This window comes from Eretmochelys imbricata, chromosome 14 (genome assembly GCF_965152235.1).
Source record: "Eretmochelys imbricata isolate rEreImb1 chromosome 14, rEreImb1.hap1, whole genome shotgun sequence".
Taxonomy (NCBI): domain Eukaryota; kingdom Metazoa; phylum Chordata; order Testudines; family Cheloniidae; genus Eretmochelys; species Eretmochelys imbricata.
In genome coordinates this window covers 546,080-566,491 of record NC_135585.1, presented here as the reverse complement: position 1 = coordinate 566,491, position 20,412 = coordinate 546,080, and the positions used below count along the sequence as shown (strand labels likewise).

At 46.9% G+C, this 20,412-nt stretch overlaps 1 protein-coding gene across 4 annotated transcripts in view; it reads left to right on the top strand.

Moving 5' to 3' along the window:
- The window catches only part of ASPSCR1 (ASPSCR1 tether for SLC2A4, UBX domain containing), an 87,806-nt gene that overhangs the window by 45,570 nt on the left and 21,824 nt on the right, over window positions 1-20,412 (top strand). For 3 of the 4 annotated variants that reach the window (XM_077833262.1, XM_077833263.1, XM_077833264.1), the window contains 4 exons: window positions 2,968-3,049; window positions 6,176-6,242; window positions 10,775-10,837; window positions 11,187-11,239. In XM_077833262.1, the coding sequence (XP_077689388.1) occupies window positions 2,968-3,049; window positions 6,176-6,242; window positions 10,775-10,837; window positions 11,187-11,239 (265 nt within the window). Of the gene's footprint in view, window positions 1-2,967; window positions 3,050-6,175; window positions 6,243-10,774; window positions 10,838-11,186; window positions 11,240-15,219; window positions 15,342-20,412 lie in introns of all 4 variants that reach the window. The other variant, XR_013347873.1, reaches the window with a different exon arrangement.

Genomic DNA, 20,412 nt, shown 5'->3' with positions numbered 1-20,412 from the left:
AGTTAAGATAAACCCTTTCCCCTCCTAGTAAATTAATGCTCTGAATTCAGTGTTTGAGTCATAATCTTCCTTTAAATATGGAGCAGCCCATGTAACATCATAGTTAGGGCTGACCAGAGCTTTCTGCTTAGAACTGCATTTTCAAAGGGCTCTAAAATCCACATGGATATTCAGATTGGTAGAGTCCTGCATGGATACAAATTTATATCCATGGATGCGGATATCCACAGATATAAATTGGTATCTGCGGAACCTCAGGGCTTTCCCAGGAACTGTAGTGGCGAAAGGAGCAGAATGTGGGACCACCACTCCCAGGAGCCTACGCCTTGTGCTGGCAGCTCCTCTGGCGTGGCTGTAGCGCCCCCTGCCCTGCCTCCAGCCCTTCCACGCAGCTGTCTGTGTCTCCTGTCTGGGGGTGTGCGTGCTGCTGGAACACAAGAGTGTGACCAGGGACAGCTGCTGGTGAGCTGAGAGTGGTACAGGTGCACTGGAGGAGCAGCCGATGTGGGACCCTGGCTCCTGGGAGTGGTGGTCCCATGGTCTGCTCCTTTTTCCGCGAACCGGGAGAGCCCTGTGGTTCCGTGGATACTGATTTATATCCGCATCCGCGGCTATAAATTTGTATCTGTGCAGGGCTCTACGGATTGGCCTGGAAATTGGCATGCCACTTGGGGTATGTCGGTGCAGCCCGTGGAATTGAGCCTCGCAGCCTGGGTCAACAGACTTGCGCTAGAGAGCCAGTTTGAGCTCTGCAAGGCAGAACTCAGTGAATGAGAAATGTGAGCAACCCATCCACCAGCCCAGCTGGTGGTTTAGACTGTTGATGTGCAATCCTAATGACTCTGAGTTCCAATCCCCTGCTTGCCTGACTTCTGTATTTAGTTTATACACCTGGGCTTTTATGGATCCAACCAAAAACTATGGCTAGTTATCCACATTAATATTGTATCACTTATTACCCTGGAGTTCATGTAATGTCAGATATGCTTCTTCTGGGCCCTGGTAGGGGTTTCCTTACTGCCTAGTGGTACCTCTGGTTGATATCTGAAAAGTGCCCCTGAAAACTCTCCACAGCACTTTGTTCTGCCCACATTTGCCCTTGAATCATACCTCCTCACTTCCCCCACTTTCTCAAAAACCAAGAAAAATTCACATGCCAAAAAGTTGTTTATGAGGAGTTAAGAGTGTGGGAGCTCAGCGCTATTGTGTGCTCCTTGTGGTTTTTCAGAATGGGAGAGTTTAATTACCAGAACTCAAATGTTGGGAAACTAGGAAATGCATTACCCCTTCCTAACCAAATGTGCCATTTTCTCTGTGCCCTGCATTCCTATTCATACAATTGAATTTACCCTCACTATGGTCTGTGCAGCATCATTGGTCTGGGAAGTACTTGCGGTTGGTTGGCAGAGGTAAGCTACTCTGATCTCCTTGAGGGGACTCTTTGGACAGAGTTCAGTTGGTATAGTTGTTATATGGGAAGTGTCGACTTAACTCTGCGTTTCCTGGTTTGACATTTGGGCTTAAATTGCAGCAAGGGAGATTTAGGTTGGACATTAGGAAAAAATTCCTAAGTGTCAGGGTGGTTAAACACTGGAATAAATTGCCTAGGGAGGTTGTGGAATCTCCAGGATTGGAGATTAAGAGCAGATTGGACAAACACCTGTCAGGGATGGTCTAGATTAGGTCTGCCACGGGTGCAGGGGACCGGACTAGATGACCTCTCGAGTTCCCTTCCATTCTATGATTCTGTGATTGTTCTATGATTTACGTTCTGGGAGCTAAACTCCTGCTTGGGCAGGGCAGGATGAGCACAGGGCAATTTTGAGTGTCTCCAGTCTTAACTCCATGTTAACTCGGTTTTTGTGTGTGATAGTGTGATCCTGCTGCTCTTCTTCCTGCTGCCATAGACTGAAGATGGCAGCATGCTGGGGGACCTAACTTCTGTGGCAAGATCCTGAAATTCATTGGCAGGCTGGGAATTATACAGCAGCTTCTTTTCCATTTAATCAGTACAGAATTGATTTGATATGAAATTCAACTGACTTTATGCTGCCCCCTCTTCTCCAGTTTTCAATATGTTGTATATTTTTGTATTGTTATGGAATTAATTTCATCATCAATATGGGGGAATCCTAGGATGGGGTCGTTTGGGTTTTTGCATCTGGGGATGTGTGGGTGGCAATTTGGGATTGTGGGATAAGCACATTAGCAGAATGATTCTGCTACAGTGATGCACTGTGAAACAGTTCACAGTTCATGGTCCAGAGTGAAATTGTCACTTTGAGGTTTCAGAGTTATTACCCCATGATTGAGGTGAAGAGGGATGTTTACACTTGTCTGAGTTATTGAGTCAGGCTGTCTACAAAGTCAGGCAGGCATCATTGTGTCAGTTGGGTCATGTTCTCAAGGTTTTCTTCACAACCATGAGGGCTAGAAAGGTTTTTTTTTTTTTGTTTGTTTTTTTCTTTTTTAAAACGATGCTGAGGCTCTGGAGCCATGTTCTATGTAAAGGGGAAATGGCAGAGAATCCATGAAGCCTGCTTAAGAGGGAACCTGTACTGGTACAAATATTCAAAATGTTCTGGGATCTCATATATCTGGAAGCAAAAAGGAGTTCCAAGGTAATGTTATGGGCAGATTTAGGAGTTGGTTCAGAATAGTGTTGCAAAGTGGGTGGTGGTCATGCACAAAGAGTGGAGCAGAGCTTTATGGGGAAGGAGAGAATGTGGAGGGACCTGGGTTTGGGCTTTTAGGGTGGCTGTGGTGGTGCAGTTCTGGGTTTACTGGTGGTGGAGAGGAAGGTGTGCTGAAGGGACTGGGATCTGAGGACAGCTGGCATGGAGGTGGGAGTGGGGAATACATCGAGCAGCAGTTGGCTGCATTGGCCTGTTTTTGCCTTACGTTTACATTAACAAGCTGAATCTTAGTGGTAGAACTAACAGATTATCTCCTTCTCACCCTATTTAGGAAACGTCTGGAAGAAGCTCCCTTGATGACAAAATCTTTGAGAGAAGCTCAGATGAAGGAGAAGTTAGAGCATTACCCAAAGGTAGCCTTTGTTCCTTTTCCTCTTTCTGGCTGAGTGTAAATTTAGTGGTCAGATAGCTTCAGGGCCCAAACTCTGACCACCAGGATCCTAAGTGCTTGCAGCTGCTCTTAGGGGAGGGTTTCTAAGGCCTTGTACACTACACAGTTTTGTTGGCATAACAGTGGAGGTGTACACACTACAATGCTTCTCCCGCTGACAAAACTCTCCTGCTTTGCCAACAAAATAAAACCACCTTGACAAGAGGGCAGAGATTTTTGCGGCAAAGATAGATCAACAAAGTGTCAGTGTAGACCCTGTGTTCATTATATTGCTGTAACTGGCCTCCAGGAGGTATCCCACAATGCTCACCATGACCACTCTGCTTACCATTTTGAACTCCACTGCTCTGCATCCAGCCACCCAGACAGGTTCTCCTCTTCTTTCAAAGCCCCAGGTAGTTTTTGACACTGCTCAGCGTGGAGAGCTCATATAGCTACTGCCCAGCTGAGCGTGTGGCTCCCGGCAGCAAATGCACTCCTGCCTGGACTACTGGGGATAGGGTGGATCTCCTGGGTTTGTGGGCAGAGGAGGCTGTAGGAGAACTCAGAGGGAATCACCAAATCAAAACTTTAACGTGGAATCCTGCTCTCCCCGGCACACATCAGCAGGCAGGGTGGGTGGGCTGCTGCTGGGGCATGGGGAGGAAGAGACTTGCGCTGTGCAGAGCCAGGAAATGAGGCAGGGGATGATGCTGGGGTGTCCCCCTCTGCTTCCTGGTGTACCGGTATCTGCTGAGCCAGGGTGAAGGGGCAGGGGGACACCAATTATCTGTGCCCACCAGCTTCTGCCTCAGGATTGGTTGCTTCCGGCTGCTGTCTGAACTTAAAGACAGCATGCTGACACACTCACTCTCCACAGCTCTGTGTGTCTGTGTCTCTCTCACTCACTCTCACTCTCTCACACACACCCACCCACCTCTGTGGGCTTCTTGAGTTATTGTTTAGCAATGTCAGTTTGTTCATATTACCAAGTGCTACTTTAAAATGTGATTTACGATGTGTTACTTTTCGGGCACACACAGCAATGATAACCAGTCTTCTAGCATGGCGCAAACAAACAATGCCAAGCTCAGCACATTACAGCAAAACACATTACTGTGGCTCAGTGTTAAAATGCTTCTTCAAGGCATCCCCCACCCAAATAACCTGTTGGGCTCCTCTTTTTTAGCCTTGTGTTCATAATGCACAGCACAGTACTGAACACAGTGCAGGATCCATGCTTTCTGACAGATGGCTGGGGTGCAGGTTACCAGGGCAGCTGAAAAGTAGCTGGCAATCTAGTAGGATGCCCATGAACGATGGCATTGAGAAACCCTCATTATGTGATGCTGTACCTGACCCCATAAGGCATTGCAAACCCTTCCCAAAGAACCCTGCGGCCAGCTGCATAGTGGGATAGCTACCCACTGCGCACTTCTCTCTGTGTCCGTGCAAGAGCTGCTAGTGTGGGTGTGCTCCGCAGACACAAGGAGCGTAGTGTGGACATGCAACCGTGGTTTAATTACAACGGTGGCTGTATGTCGGCGTAACTTGCGTCAACAAAACTCTGAAGTGTAGACAGGACCTAGTTGTCTGACGTGGCTTACATCTGCGGTGATGTGCATGTGAAATCATCTGCTCATAATGGCTCCATTCAGTGGCAGAGAGAATTAATTTTATTCAATACAAAATTATGCAAGACAGTTAAATCCAAAGCTGACTGCAAAGTTACCAAGGGATCTCACAAAACAGGGTGACTGGGCAACAAAACGATCAGATGAAATTCAATGTTGATAAATGGGAAGTAATGCATGTCGGAAAACATAATCCCAACTATATATATAAAATGATGGGGTCTGAATTAGCTGTTACCACTCAAGAAAGATCTTGGGGTCACTGTGGATAGTTCTCTGAAAACATCTGAGTGCAGTGGCAGCTAAAAAAGCGAACAGAATGTTGGGAACCATAAGGAATGGGATAGATGAAAATAAGACAGAAAATGTCATAATGCCACTATTAAATCCATGGTACACCAGCGCCATGAATATTGCATGCAGTTCTGGTCACTCTATCTCAAAAAAGATACACTAGAGTTGGAAAAGGTACAGAGAAAGGCAACAGAAACGATGAGGCGTATGAAACAGCTTCCGTATGAGGAGAGATTAAAAAGACTGGGACTGTTCAGCTTGGAAAAGACGACGGGGGGGAGACGATTGAGTCTGTACAGTCGTGACTGGTGGGGAGAAAGTGAATAAGGACGTGTTCCTTATCCCTGCACATAACACAAGAACTAGGGGTCACCCAATGACATTAATAGGGAGCAGGTTTAAAACAAACAAAGGAAGTACTTCTTCACACAACACGCAGTCAACCTGTGGCGCTTGTTGCCAGAGCATGTTGTGAAGGCCAAAACTATAAATTGTTTTTTTAAAAAAACCCAAAACCTAGGTGAGTTAATGGAGGACAGGTCCATCAATGGCTATTAGCGAAGATGGTTAGGGATGCAACCTCCTGCTCTGTGTGTACTTAGACCTTTGACTGCCAGATGCTGGGACTGGATGATAGGATGGATCTCTTGATAATTTCCCTAATCTGTTCTTCCCCTCTGGGGCACCTGGCATTGGCCACTCTGGGAAGACAGGATATTGGGTTAGACAGGCCATTGATCTGACCTAGTATGGCCACTTTTATGCTCTTTCTTTATTTTAAAATGGCTTGGAAGCATCACGTGGTGCATATAGCAGTCTGTGTGACTATGTGAGCTTCCCTCTGTTCCCCTCATCCTCTCCCTGCGTTTCTCTCTGCTGACTGTTACACTCCTATAGTATGTTGTTCCAAATTAAATGGCAAGGTCTTTGGAGAGGGGCTGTCACTGTCTGTGTGTATGTGTGGTTCTCATCCCATTTGGGGTCTCAAGGTGCCACCACAATACAAATAATAGTTGGCGTTCTTGGGTGCAGCCTCTCAGGAAGAGAGTCAATCCTGTATGAGCCTCTTGTGAGGCAGAGGTAACCTGGTCTCTACCTGAGCCCTGACTTTAGCTTATTTAAATGGAGCTCTTGCTCTTTGAGAGTGAAGGTTTCACTGATGCAGCTTTGTTTCTAACCAGGTTGTGCTGAGAGTCCAGTTCCCAGACCGTCATGTTCTGCAAGGGTTCTTCCGCCCCAATGAAACTGGTAAGAGCATCCCTGCTTCTGTCTGTCTGGTGACGATAGCCTGCAGTGCCACTTACATCTGTGAAGTAGTGTTACAGGAGGGGGGCCCCAGGCATCTCTGCACTGCTGGGGAGAGTGACACAGCTCTGAAGAAGCTGTAGTAATTAGTTGCACTGTCACATCTCCACCCACCCGAGTGGGCGTCCTTTCAAAGGTGGGTGCATAACTAGTTGGAAAACTGGTCCTAGAGAATAGTTATCAGTGGTTCACAGTCAAAGCTTGAAAGGCATATCAAGTGGGGTTCTGCAGCAATCCGTTCTGGGTCCGGTTCTGTTCAATATCTTCATCAATGAGTTAGATAATGGCAGAGAGAGTACACCTATAAAGTTTGAAGATGGCACCAAGCTGGGAGGGGTTGCAAGTGCTATGGAAGATAGGATTAAATTTCAAAACGATCTAGACAAACTGGAGAAATGGTCTGAAGAAAATAGGATGAAATTCAATAAGAAAAAAAGGCAAAGTACTCCACTGAGGAAGGAACAATCAGTTGCACACATACAAAATGGGAAATGACTGCCTACGAAGGAGTACTGCGGAAAGGGATCTGGTGGTCATAGTGGGCCACAAGCTAAATATGAGTCAACAGTGTAACGCTGTTGCAAAAAAAGGCGAACATCATTCTGGGATGTATTAGCAGGAATGTTGTAAGCAAGACACAAGAAGTAATTCTTCCGTTCTACTCTGTGCTGATTAGGCCTCAGCTGGAGTATTGTGTCCAGTTCTGGGCGCCATATTTCAGAAAAGATGTGGACAAATTGGAGAAAGTCCAGAGAAGAGCAACAAAAATGATTAAAGGTCTAGAAAACATGACCTATGAGGGAATATTGAAAAAAATGGGTTTGTTTAATCTGGAGAAGAAAAGACTGAGAGGGGACTTAACAGTTTTCAAGTACATAAAAGGTTGTTGGAGGAGGGAGAAAAATTATTCTCCTTAACCTCTGAGGATAGGATAAGAAGCAATGGCTTTAAATTGCAGCAAGGGAGGTTTAGGTTGGACATTAGGAAAAACTTCCTAACTGTCATGGTGGTTAAGTACTGGAATAAATTTCCAGGGAGGTTGTGAAATCTCCATCAGTGGAGATTTTTAAGAGCAGGTTAGACAAATACCAGTCAGGGATGGTCTAGATCAGGGGTGGGCAAACTTTTTGGTTCGAGGGCCACATCTGAGTATGGAAATTGCCCATGAATGCTCACGAAATTGGGGGGTTGTGGTGCAGGATAGGATGAGGGCTCTGGGGTGGGGCCAGAAATGAGGAGTTCAGGGTGTGGGAAGGGGCTCCAGGCTGGGGCAGGGGGTTGGGTGCAGGGGGGTAGGCCTTGGCTGGGGGTGTGGGCTCTGGGGTGGGGCTGGGGATGAGGGATTTGGGATACAGAAAGGCGCTCTGGGCTGGGACCGAGGGATTCGAAGGGTGGGAGGGGGATCAGGGATGGGTCTGGTAGTTGGAGCACGGGAGGAGGTCAGGGGTGCAGGCGGCGCTCAAGCAGCTCCCAGAAGCAGCTGCGTGTCCCATCTCCAGCTCCTATGCGGAGGCGCGGCCAGGCATTCTGCGCACTGCCCCATCTGCAGGCGCCGCCCCTGCAGCTCCAATTGGAGCTGGAGGGGGGACATGCCGCTGCTTCCCGGAGCCTGCGGAGCCATGGCACATACAGAGCAGGGCAAGCTCCTGACCCTGCTCCCCAGCAGGAGCTCGAGGGCCAGATTAAAACCTCTGATGGGCTGGATGCCGCCTGCGGGCCGTAGTTTACCCACTGCTGGTCTAGATAATACTTAGTCCTGCCATGAGTGTAGGGGACTGGACTAGATCACTGGCTCTCAACTTTTCCAGAGTACTGTACCCCTTTCAGGAGTCTGATTTGTCTTGCATACCCCGAGTTTCATCTTAGTTAAAAGCTATTTGCTTCCAAAATCAGACATAAAAATCCAAAAGTGTCACAACATACTATTACTGAAAAATTGCTGACTTTTTCCTTTTTACCATATAATTATAAAATAAATCAATTAGAATATAAATATTGTACTAAAATTTAATTGTGTATATAGAGCAGTACAAACAAGTCATTGTCTATATGAAATTTTAGTGTGTACTGACTTCGCTAGTGCTTTTTATGTAACCTGTTGTAAAACTAGGCAAATATCTAGATGAGTTGATGTATCCCCTGGAAGACCTCTGCATACCCCCGATCGAGAACCACTGAATTAGATAGCCTCTCGAGGTCCCTTCCAGTCCTACAATTCTGTGATTCTGTAAGGAGCTAGTGCAGTCTGTTCATGTTGCTTCAGTGAGTTGCATAAAAAGGGTTGGAGACATTCACCTTTAGCAGACCTACAAAGAAAGAGGACTTCTTTCCAGGACTGCATGATGGGGGCCATCCCAGAAAAGCTGTGGGGTCCCAACTGAGGTCACACTATTCTTGCCATACTACATAATGTTGTTCCATTAGAGTTGAGGCTTGTTACAGCCAGAGTGCGAGAGAAGGCTTGATTTAGCTGTTGTGTCTAAAGTTACCAAAGACCAAAACAAAAAAGTAGGTGTCCTCAGCTCAGTCAGAATAGTGGGGAAATTAGAGCTTCTTGCAGGGAGTATGTCAGGGTATGCATCCAATTGCTCTCCTTGCTACTAATTTAGATCCTCCATCTTTGGTGGAGTCAGGTGCCCTTGCCAATTAGACTACTTGATGTTGCCCCAGGAAACACCTGTTGTCTCATTAGACCTGAGAATTGGTGACCAGAGTCTTAGGTGTCTGTTACCCTCTGCAGATCCGGACTTCCTGACTGTCTGGTGCAAGATTTTAAAGCTTCTGTTTGTCAGGTGTGGTGTGGACTTTTGTCCACCCTGTTCCCAGGGCATTGGGGGTGGGATGGATAGAAGAGTTAATAACAGAAGAATTAACTTGGTAACGAGTTAATACCATGTAGTAGAATCAAAGGAATAAATAAAGGTTCCAAAGAACCTCAATCTAGTTGCAGCTGCAACTTCAGTCATTTGTGTAGCTAGTGATGCTTCCTTTTGAAGGGAGCAACTGGGGTCTGTAACAACAGGCGATGTTATTACTCTGTGGTCCAGCTGTGGCACCCAGTCTCAGGCTTCTGGCTCACCAGCTGTTGCCTCTCTTGCATGGAGACCAAACTTCTTGTTCACTTCTTACCAGGGTATGTCCTGACTGAGCAGTTCCCTACTTTCACTGGGTTACTGCCAGGAAAGACAGTCTGCCTAAGCAGACCCCCTTGCTTTCTCTTCAGAGACTGATAAGAGTGACTGCTACAGACATAAGTTACCACACAGCTCTTTCTAAACAAGACTACTTGTGTCTTAAGATAAAAAGCGCTACTGAGAAAAGATATTAAAAACAATATAATAACCTGTGCACATGCTCAAAGCTTACCAGAGTTCATCCCAACTCTAGCACTGGCTCTGGCAAGAACAGACTTTCAAAACCCCACCCTAGGGTTTCCTTGTGGTTACAAGTTCATCATCACTTCAGCACAGAACAAGCACCCTCATGACTAGTTGATGCAAATCAGGGGTCTTTGATCTAGAGTTTCCAGGAGGAGGTAATTAGTATACAATGGTGGTCTTTTCCCAGGGCATATCTTCAAAAGGTGGCTTTGGAGGGGAGAATTTGCATTCCCCTCACCTCAAGGTATTTCCTAGGAAATCCACTTCACACACATTGATCTAAAAAGACCTTTGAACTTCCACATACCTTCCATAGATTGCATTAATCTTGTTTTCCTCCTAATGAAAGTTCGTACAATCTCAGTTGTACATAAACATTTGCATTTCCAATACAATGTACCCCAAAGGTCATAACGCTACTTCAATTAAGTTGACTTAATTCAGTAAAGTTCATTCAGGATATTCAGTCTGTCACAGACGTGACTGGTGCACAGAGCTGTATTTTCCGTGTAAATGAGTGACCCTGGGGGTGTCCGGGAAGATTCCTTGTGAGCCTACAGCAGTAAATGTAAGGCTCACTGACTCCTTTCAGAGAAACAGGACCTCCCTTCCATCCCTTAGCCAAAATGGAGGGCCAAGGGGATACTGTGGATGGAGGAACTGATGGACAGGTAATGCTCAGATACTATGGTGAGGTGGGCTATATGAGACCTAGGTAGAGTATGCTCTCCATCAGGACTAGGTGTGTTTGGAAATCCAAGTGCGGTTTATGGCCTAAAAGGAGAAATGGGGGGAGGAGGAGTTTTGCTGAAAGCAAGGGCTGATGCACTGATTTACCCACTATCTGCTTTGCTGGGACCCTGTGGTGCTACCAGCGGGTCTGCTCCCTCTTTCCAGAGAGGGATATAGTGGTGACAACTGTGATGTTTGTTTCAGAGAGAGGTACCTGATATACAGACTCTGCTGTCATGCAGGGGGGAGTATTTGAGGAACAGGCTGTGACCCTTGCCCAGCATATGGGCTGTGTTGGTGGGCTTGTGTGACATATGGACTGTCCCCCTCACCCTGCAAACCCTTCTCTTCTTCACTTCACAGTTGGCATTTTGAGAGACTTTGTGAGAAGCCACCTTGCAGATGCAGAGCTGCCATTTTACCTGTGTGAGTCTAGTGGTTTCTTGTACCCATTCCTTCCCTTGCACACCTTTCCCTGGAGTGATGGTCTGGTACAAAGCCCATCTCCCCTCCATCCCCTGGGGTGGTGCCCTGATACTTGGCCCAGGTAGGACTGTGTCTCCTCTCTACGGCCCAGGAGTGCAAAGGGATGTAACCTACTCACCTCAGACTAATTTTTGTAGCCATACTGTACTCTTGCCTGGACTTGAGTTGAAGCATGTGTGGACAGTGAGGTTGTGTCCTTCTCTTGAGTGGAAACAGTCCTTCCCCAAACCAGCTGCTTGTTGTTCTGGTTTACGTGCTTTCCTGATTGTAACTTGTTCTTTAACTTCAGTTATTGCACCTCCCAGAGCCATCTTGAGTAATGAGAATGAAACACTCTTCCAGGTAAGTACTACTTCTCTCCTGTCTGAAATGCTCCCCCTCTCTCCACTGTACCAGCACTGTACTAATTCTAAAGGGAGGCTGGATAATACTATAACTTCTGTAGATTTGTGATCAGCTATGGCCAGTGGATTCAGGTTTCCAGAGCATAAGCTCCTTACTGAGCGGTCCCCTGTGTGCAGCAAAATGCAGTGTCTGGTGAATGGAAAATTGTGGTGCCTAAGTTCTCTAGTCAGGTGTGAAGCAGAACCCTTGCCCTAAAGAGAGTCTGGGTAATTTCCCTTTGAAGAATTGCAAGAGGCCCTTTACTGTGCTCGACGGACTTGTCGTCTGACCCATTGTGACAGGAGGTGGAATACTGGAGGAGATCAACCGTTTCCCTTACCTGCCATTATAAGAGGTAGAAGGCCAGACGTAAAGGGACTAATGGTCTGACACTGGAAATAGTCTCTCTTGGTTTAGTGTTGATTTCAGGGCTAGGGAAGGTTGATTTAGGTGGACCTGGGTGTTGTGGAGGATTCACTTTCCGTGTTGTGAATTTTCCAGCAGTCTGGAATTCCTGGATAGGGCTGTCCCTCGGGGGCTGCGGGGCCCGGGACTTAGGCAGTGAGTTTCTATCTGCCAGGGGGTGCTTCCCCTGCTCTGCTCAGGCCCCGCCCCCACTCCACCCCTCCCCCCAAGGCCCCACCCCCACACCACCTCTTCCCCGCTCAGTTCCACCTCCTCCCCCGAGCACGTTCCACCCTCGCTCTTCCCCCCTCTCCCCCCAGCACCTCCAGATGCTGTGAAACAGCTGATCGGCGATAGGCGCTGGCGGGGGAGGGGGAGGCACTGATTGGCGGGGCTCGCTGGCAGGCAGGAGGCGCTTGGGGGAGCGGGAGGTTGGTAGCAGGGCTCCTCCTTGCCCCTCCGTCCACCTCCCACCTCATCTCCCTGCCCACCTTCTCATGAAGTGCGGGGGCCCCCAAAGTGCAGGGGCCAGGGCGGTCGCCCCTATTCGCTGTACCCTAGGGCGACTCTGCCTGGAGGCTTTTGCACTTGCCAGGTAACGTGGTCTAACTGAAGTCTCAGTACAGAGCCTGCTCTGGAGTTGAGAACTATTAGAGAGACAGTGAAATAGCTCTACCATTGACTTTGCTAGCAACTTCACTGTGTATAGACAGGGCTTCCCTTCAGGACTAGAGTGTGGTCATTTGTAGAGTGATATGCCAAAGATCATTTGTAAGGTGAGGAGTGAGGCAGAAAGTAATAGGACATTTTGCTTCCGGAGTGTATGTGAGAGAGTGCCTTTCTGGCGACATATTGAATTAGGAAGGGATTAGAGCTCCTCTGAAGCTGTTTATAATGGAGCTTTCCAAATTCCACACCTTCCTAGCCAGGCCATGTGGAGGAGAGACAAGTGCAGCTGTTGCATGGAGACAAATAGTATGAGCACCTGCGTTCACACCCACAGCCTGATCCCTTCCTGGGCCTGGAGCCTGCTGAATCGCCTTGATCAAAAGCTACAGTTAGCCCTGAAGATGGTGGTTCTACAAGATTTGCTAATGGCTGAGCTCCTCTCCTTGTCACAATGCCTTTGCCCAGGATCCCCAACTAAGGAACGGTTTCAGAGTAGCATCCGTGTTAGTCTGTATTTGCAAAAAGAAAAGGAGGACTTGTGGCACCTTAGAGACTAACACATTTATTTGAGCATAAGCTTTTGTGAGCTACAGCTCACTTCATCGGATGCATTCATCCGTGAGCTGTAGCTCACGAAAGCTTATGCTCAAATAAATGTGTTACTCTAAGGTGCCACAACTAAGGAATGTTTCAAGTGTGCTCGCCTTCCTGAGTCTCCTGGTACCGATCACAGCCCTGGCTGGTCAGTGGCTCAGGAATTGCACTGGACCCAGCTACACTGCCTGAGTGTTGCTGCGTCTGTATTGACCTGGCTTTCTCCACCTGAGCCTGGCAGCCCAGCCCCAGGCAGCCATGGGACAGTCAGTGTTGAGAGACACACAATGTCGTCTTGGTGGAAAACAGCCAGCCGAGTGTTTTTCTCTTCAAAGACGCTTCATGCATTTTAATTAATAACAGAAATGCCAATGGAAAGCTCCTCGTGCCTTTGAACTGGGAAATTTTCCCACTCAGTGTGAGGGCAACGCCTCCCAGCTTCCCCCGGTTTGTGCCACTTGCCCACAGCTGCCACCCAGCACGCTGTCTCAGATTTCTACACAGGTGCTGCGGTGGGAAATGGGGGAAAGCTTTTCTGTTTGGAGCTCTGGGAAGTTCCAGGAAAATAAACGAAACTGTGATTCAATTTCTAATGACATGATTGGAAAATGGGAAGTAATGGGAGATGATTCCCACTGGAGTGGGTAGGGGGAGAAGGGACACCTTCCCTTCTGCTTTCTGACTTCCCTTTATCCCTGCCCCCAACAAACCCCTTTTGATCCCACCTGCCTCTCTAAGGGCTGGTCTGCATTGGGAGCTTACATCAGCATCGCTGTGTCTCTCAGCTGTTGCCTCTCGAGAAGGTGGAGTACCTATAGCTACAGGAGAGCCCCGCCCTTTGGCATAGGTAGTGTACACTGAAGCACTACAGCAGGGCAGCTTCAGCACTGTAGCATTTTCAGTGTAGACATATCCTAACTCCCAATCTGTGCCCTCCTCCCTTTTCCTTTTCAGCTCCTCTGGTGTATAGGTCACATTCTTCATCTACAGTTTCTTCCTCCAGTTCCCATTTTGGCCTTCTCTTGCAGGATGAATGGTCTCGAGAAGGTTGAGCAGGACCTTCTGTTTTCCTAGACTCATAACACGAGGCCAAAGGTATACACAACAAAACTGAAAGATGACCCATCCAAACTGATTTTAAAAAAAGAAACGCTATTTTTAACACTGGGTGGTAATCTGTGGAAATTATTGCCACAGGGTGTTGTTGAGGCTCAGAATTTAGCAAGGTTCAAAGAGGGATTGGATGCTTATATAGATAACAGCAATGTCCAGAGTTGTTATAACTATTGCTAACAAGATTTGGAAAGGATATAAAATCTCATGCTCCAGTCTTTAACTATTAGGGATTAATGGAGAACAAATTATTCACAGAGTCATAGAATATCACGGTTGGAAGGGACCTCAGTCATCTAGTCCAACCCCCTGCTCAAAGCAGGACCAATCCCCAACTAAATCATCCCAGCCAGGGCTTTGTCAAGCCTGACCTTAAAGATATCTAAGGAAGGAGATTCCACTACCTCCCTAGGTAACGCATTCCAGTGTTTCACCACCCTTCTAGTGAAAAAGTTTTTCCTAATATCCAACCTAAACCTCCCCCACTGCAACTTGAGACCATTACTCCTTGTTCTGTCATCAGCTACCACTGAGAACAGTCTAGATCCATCCTCTTTGGAACCCCCTTTCAGGTAGTTGAAAGCAGCTATCAAATCCCCCCTCATTCTTCTCTTCTGCAGACTAAACAATCCCAGTTCCCTCAGCCTCTCCTCATAAGTCATGTGTTCCAGTCCCCCAATCATTTTTGTTGCCCTCCGCTGGACTCTTTCCAATTTTTCCACATCTGCCTGACGCAGTGTTTTATTTACCTTCCTCTGAAGCATCTGGTACTAGCCATTGTTGGAGACAGGATACTGGACTAGATATACCTATGGGGCTGATTCAATCTGACAATTCCTATGTTCCACTCTTAACCCAGGTACTTTATAGACCCTGTAGGTTTTATGGTAATTCATGAATAACATTGTCACAGACTCACAGGTCGTGCCCACTCTTAGCCCCGTGCGGTCTGTGGGGCGCGAACCCCTGAAAAGTAATACATGGAACTTCATGTATAATAAGGAAAGCAGGAATATAAACTGCTCTGTCTGGTATGGGCAACTTGACCAAGTGAACATTATGGAGAATATAACTCTTGGAATTTCCTGGCATTTTAGTGCTTGATTTTGCAGCTTTTAGGTTTCATTTAACACAATTATTTTTGCATTTGGTTTTAGGGGTGATGGTGAGAAAAATACAGATCATTTGGCCTCTCTAGTTCTGGAGCAGCTGCTGATACCAGTGGAATTTGTTAGCTAATGGGCCTGACAGCCTGTGTAATAACTTACACCTCTGCAAAGTGGGTATATAGATTAATAGATTGTAAGGCCAGAAGGGACCGTTTTGATCATCTGGTCTGACCTGTTGTAAATCACAGTTCATAAAACTTCCCCAAAACAGTTCCTATAGCTGATCTTTTAGAAAAAACATCCAATCTTGATTTAAAAATTGTCTGCGATGGAGAATCACCCATTACCCTTGGTGTAAATTGTTCCAGTGGTCAATTACTCTCACCATTTAAAATGTACATCTTATTTCCAGTCTGAATTAGTCTAGCTTTGACTTCCATCCATTGGATCATGTTACACTACCTCTGCTAGACTGAAGAGCCCACTATTATATATTCTTTCCCATGTAGATAAGTACAGATTGAATCAAGTCATCCCTTGGCCTCCTTTTTGTTAAGCTAAATATATTGAACTCCTTGAGTCTATCGCTATAAGGAATGTTTTCTAATTCTTCATGTACAGTGTTGTAGCCCTCATGTCAGTCCCAGGATATTAGCGAGACAAGGTTGGTGTGATGGTATCTTTTATTAGACCAACTTCTGTTGGTGAGAGAGACAAGCTTTTGAAGTTACGTAGAGCTTTTCTTTAGGTCTGGGAAACTTACTAGGCTACATCTACATTGGGGCCATGTCTACACTAGAGACCTTACAGCGGCACAATCATACCAATGCAGCTCCGCCACTGTAAGATCACTTGTGTAGCTGCTCTATGCCGATGGGAAAGAGCTCTCCCGTCAACATAATAAAACCATGCCAATGAGCGCAGTAGCTAGGATGGTGGGAGGAGCTCTTCTGCTGATGTAGAATTGTGCGCACAACCACTTATGCGGGCGAAACTTTTGTCGCTCAGGGGCGGGGTTTTTTTTCATACCCCTGAGTGACATAAGTTTTGCTGACATCAGTGGTAATGTAGACATGGCCTAGCAGCACAGCTGCACCGATGCACCGTCTGGTGAAGATGCTCTAAGCCAACGGGAGAGACTCTCCCGTCCGCTTAATCACTCCACTTCCCACAAGAGACAGTAGCTATGTCGGCAGGAGAAGCTCTGCCACAGGCATAGCACTGTCTACACTGGCACTTAGGTCGGTATAACTTTTATGTTTCTTAACGGATCATGCTGAACAACATAGGTGCTGAGTTTCTAATCTGCTGGGGATGCTCCCCCTGCCTCCACCCTACTCCACCCCTTCCCCAATGCCCCACCCCCATCCTGCTTCTTCCCACCCCAGCTCCGCCCCCACTCTGCCTCTTCCCGCTCAGTTCCACCCCCTCCCCAGAGTGTGCTGTGCCCTTGCTCCTCCCTCCTCCTTCCCAGCGCCTCCTGATGCCTCAAAACAGCTGATTCGTGGGAGGTGGTGGGAGGGAGGGGGAGGTGCTGATTGGCAGGGCCCGCCAGTGGGCAGGAGGCGCTGGGGGGAGGTAGTGGCTTTGACATGGGGGCTGCACCCACCATTTTTTCCCTTGGGTGCTCCAGCCCAGGAGCACCCACGGAGTTGGCGCCTATGCCGAGCGACACAAGTTATACTGAAGTAAGTTCTAGTATAGACTGTCTCAGCGGTGTCATAGCTAAATACAATGTGGAACAGATTGGTTAACATAAGTAGTTCACACACATTTCATGGGACCATTCAAGGTGAATTGCCCTGTCAACACCCTTCCAGTCATAAGGAGGAACAGGGCAGTGTGAAAGGAGCTTCTGGGGTTGTTGGTGGGTTATAGATAAGGCTGTGAGTCTGTCACGGAGATCACAGAAGTCATGGATACTGGGACCTCCGTGACTTCTGCAACTGCTGCTGCTGGAGTGGCCCCAGGCAGCGGCCTGTGCGGCTGGCCCCTACCCCCTCTCCTGAGCAACAGCGGGGCCCCAGGACCCTCCTGGAGTAGCTAAGATTAGTCATGGGTATTTATAAAGTTATGGACAGGTCACAGGCCTGTGAATTTTTGTTTATTGCCTGTGACCTGTCTATGACTTCTACTAAAAATACCCATGACTAAATCTTAGCCTTAGTTATAGATTGTTGCAATAAATCATTAATCAGTGTGTCTGTTAAGTCCATGGTTTTTAGTGTCTTAACAAAGTTATGAATTTATGCTCTAATTCTTCAGTCATTCTTGTGGCTCTTTTCTGAATCCTCTCACATTTATCAATATTGTTCTTGAATTATGGACAGGAAAACTCTACACAATATTCCAGCAATGGTCACACCAGTGCTGAATTCAGAGGTAAAATAACCTCTCTACTCCTACTTGAGATTACCCTGTTGATGCATCCCAGGATCACGTTAGCACGTTTTGGCCAGAGCACTGCACTGTAAGCTCATGTTCAACTGATTATCCACCACTACCTCCAAATCTTTTTCAGGGTGTAAAGTGCTAGTTACCAGAAATCAACACTTACACCAGTGAGAGCACTTTGTACACACTCTGTACAGGTGCAAATGAGGACTTACCATGGGGGGAATCAAGCCTGGTGAGTATGTGGACCAACAAAGACGCTGTGAACTCCTTGGTCTGGGAGGTCTACATAGAAACTTTTGCTGGTATAGCATTGTCTGTCTGGGGGTGACACTTATATACCAGCAAAAATCCCAGTGTAGTCACTTTTACTGACACAAAAGTGCTTTTGCCAGAATAACTTATTTAGTTCAGGAGTCCAGTTATAAGCTGTACTAGTAAAGATTTTTTTGCTGTTACATACTGTGTTTACAGTAGGAGGGTTTGCTGGTAGAGCTGTAGTGGCAAATCATTTCGGGTGTAGACATGACTTACGCTGTTTGGTATGCTCACAGGATCTGCTACTCTGAAGCCACTTAATTTTACACACTCTGCTTCAGCAGCTGAGTTTATTAACTCCTGGAATTAAGTATCTGCCCAGTTCACTGCCAGTGCAGTATGTATCCACCTTTTTTATCTGTGATGGCTGGGGTAGAAACACCAGGACGTGGGGCATGGGTCTGTAACTGTACAGGTAACAGCTGCATGGAATTTCACGCTGCTTGCACTCAGTATGACATTTCCAGAAGCTCATAATTGTTGTGTTACAACCTGTTCTTCTCCAAAACTTAGTAAATCCTGCCTGGCTCATCAGAGTCTATTTGTAAAAACAAGCTGGGACTAAGGGAAGGTCGCTGGAATACTTTTACATTGAGGATTTAAAAAAAAAAAAAAAAAATTTAACTTGAAAACAACTGACGGGATTTTGTCCAAACGTTTCCTAAATTCTTCTCAGGAAGTTTCCATCCCCAAATGTGAATGTTTCAGGGAGTGGGGAGAGGACTGAAAACAAGATAGATTGGAAATGATTTCACAATCTGAACTGCAGGGGTTGAGACTGGTGACACTGCTATGATTAGATGGTGGTGGCAGAAGTCAAGGTATAGGGCTGAGAAGAGGAGTGACAGTTTTGAGCGGGTTGCCTGGAAGTAGGGTGACCAGATAGCAAGCGTGAAAAATCGGGATGGGAGTGGGGGGTAATAGGCACCTATATGAGACACAGCCCCAAATATTGGGACTGTCCCTGTAAAATCTGGACATCTGATCATCATACCTGGAAGCAGGAGGAAGATTGGTTTGAAGGGGAGAGAAGTTGGTACAGGCTTGGAGTGGGAGGCTTGAGGGGGAGAAGGCAAAAGGAAATGTAGGCCTGAGATTGGGTGGAGGGATGAAAGCAGATACACTCAGACTGAGGCTCCAGAGCTGCAAGTGGCTCTTTAATGTCTCCCTTGCGGTTCTTTGCAGCATGTGATATTAAAACACTGTGATTTAATTATTAACCAATCAGGATGCTTTTACTACGCTGCTAACCAGTTGTAGTTGATAAAATAATACTTGGTCAGTCATTTTGGTGTGAGAGTAATTGTAGAGAGAGTTTCAGAGTAGCAGCCGTGTTAGTCTGTATCCGCAAAAAGAAAAGGAGGACTTGTGGCACCTTAGAGACTAACAAATTTATTTGAGCATAAACTTTTGTGAGCTACAGCTAACTTCCACTGCATGCATCTGATGAAGTGAGCTGTAGCTCATGAAAGCTTATGCTCAAATAAATTGGTTAGTCTCTAAGGTGCCACAAGTCCTCCTTTTCTTTTTGTAGAGAGAGTGTAAATGAAACAATGAATTCACAGTCCTGTGTCTCTTTTGGGTGGTGATGATGACTAATTTGGCTCCTGAATCACTGAGGTCTGAATATCACTGGATTAAAATGAGGTGGAGAGAGAGGGAAGGGCAAGGTGTGGGCAAGAGGGGGAGGGGAGAGGGCAGGAGGCCTGGGGTCCTCCTGTTTTTAAAGTTGTTTAAAGTGCTTTGGTGGCAGCAGACTTGTGTGTTCTTCCCTCTGCCCCCTACTGTTGGGAATGTGAGCTAGGGGAGGGGCACCTCGGCAACATATACTAAAACCTAGAAGCTGTTTATTGATAGCTGGGTGTAAAACAGCCTCCTATGAGAAGTGGGTTTGTGGAGTGGAGGGGTTGAGTTTGGTGCTAGTGGCCATGTTGCCTGTGTCCCAGGCCTGGGGCCCTCAGCTCTGTAGCATCATGGTCTGGTTGAGACAGGAATGAGTCTGTGTGTTTATAAAAACTTTATTTAGAAGAAGCATCAATTGGGAAGGAGTGATTCCTGTTCAGAGTGCCTCATACCCTTCCAATTACTCGGTCTGCCTGCTGGAGACCACAGTGTTCTAACTTACTAGGCTGGTGCCTTGTCCCAATTTAGGTTGGCTGATTCTGGGTGACACTTTGCTCCCCGCTACCAGCATAAATCGTCTTTCATCTGTAATTTTTGCCTTGAGTCAGCGGAGGCTCCATGCTGTAATGTCTTCTGCTTGGATAGACTTTCCCTGCCGCCGGAGATCTGAGTGCTTGGCAGGGGCTGAAGGGGGCTTTCTTCTCTGGAGAGAAATGGGTGCGGAAGCTGCTCTGGCTTTCATGTCCCTGGCAATTCTGTTATTGTTGGATGCCCTTTTTATGGGCTGCTGTTACTAATCAGGCTGCTTCGCCTAAACCTTGGTGCTCTCAGTAAAATTACACCAGCACAGAACAGGAGGAGAGGTTGTGTATTTGTTATTGGACCTGTCTGGGCACCAGTGTGGGG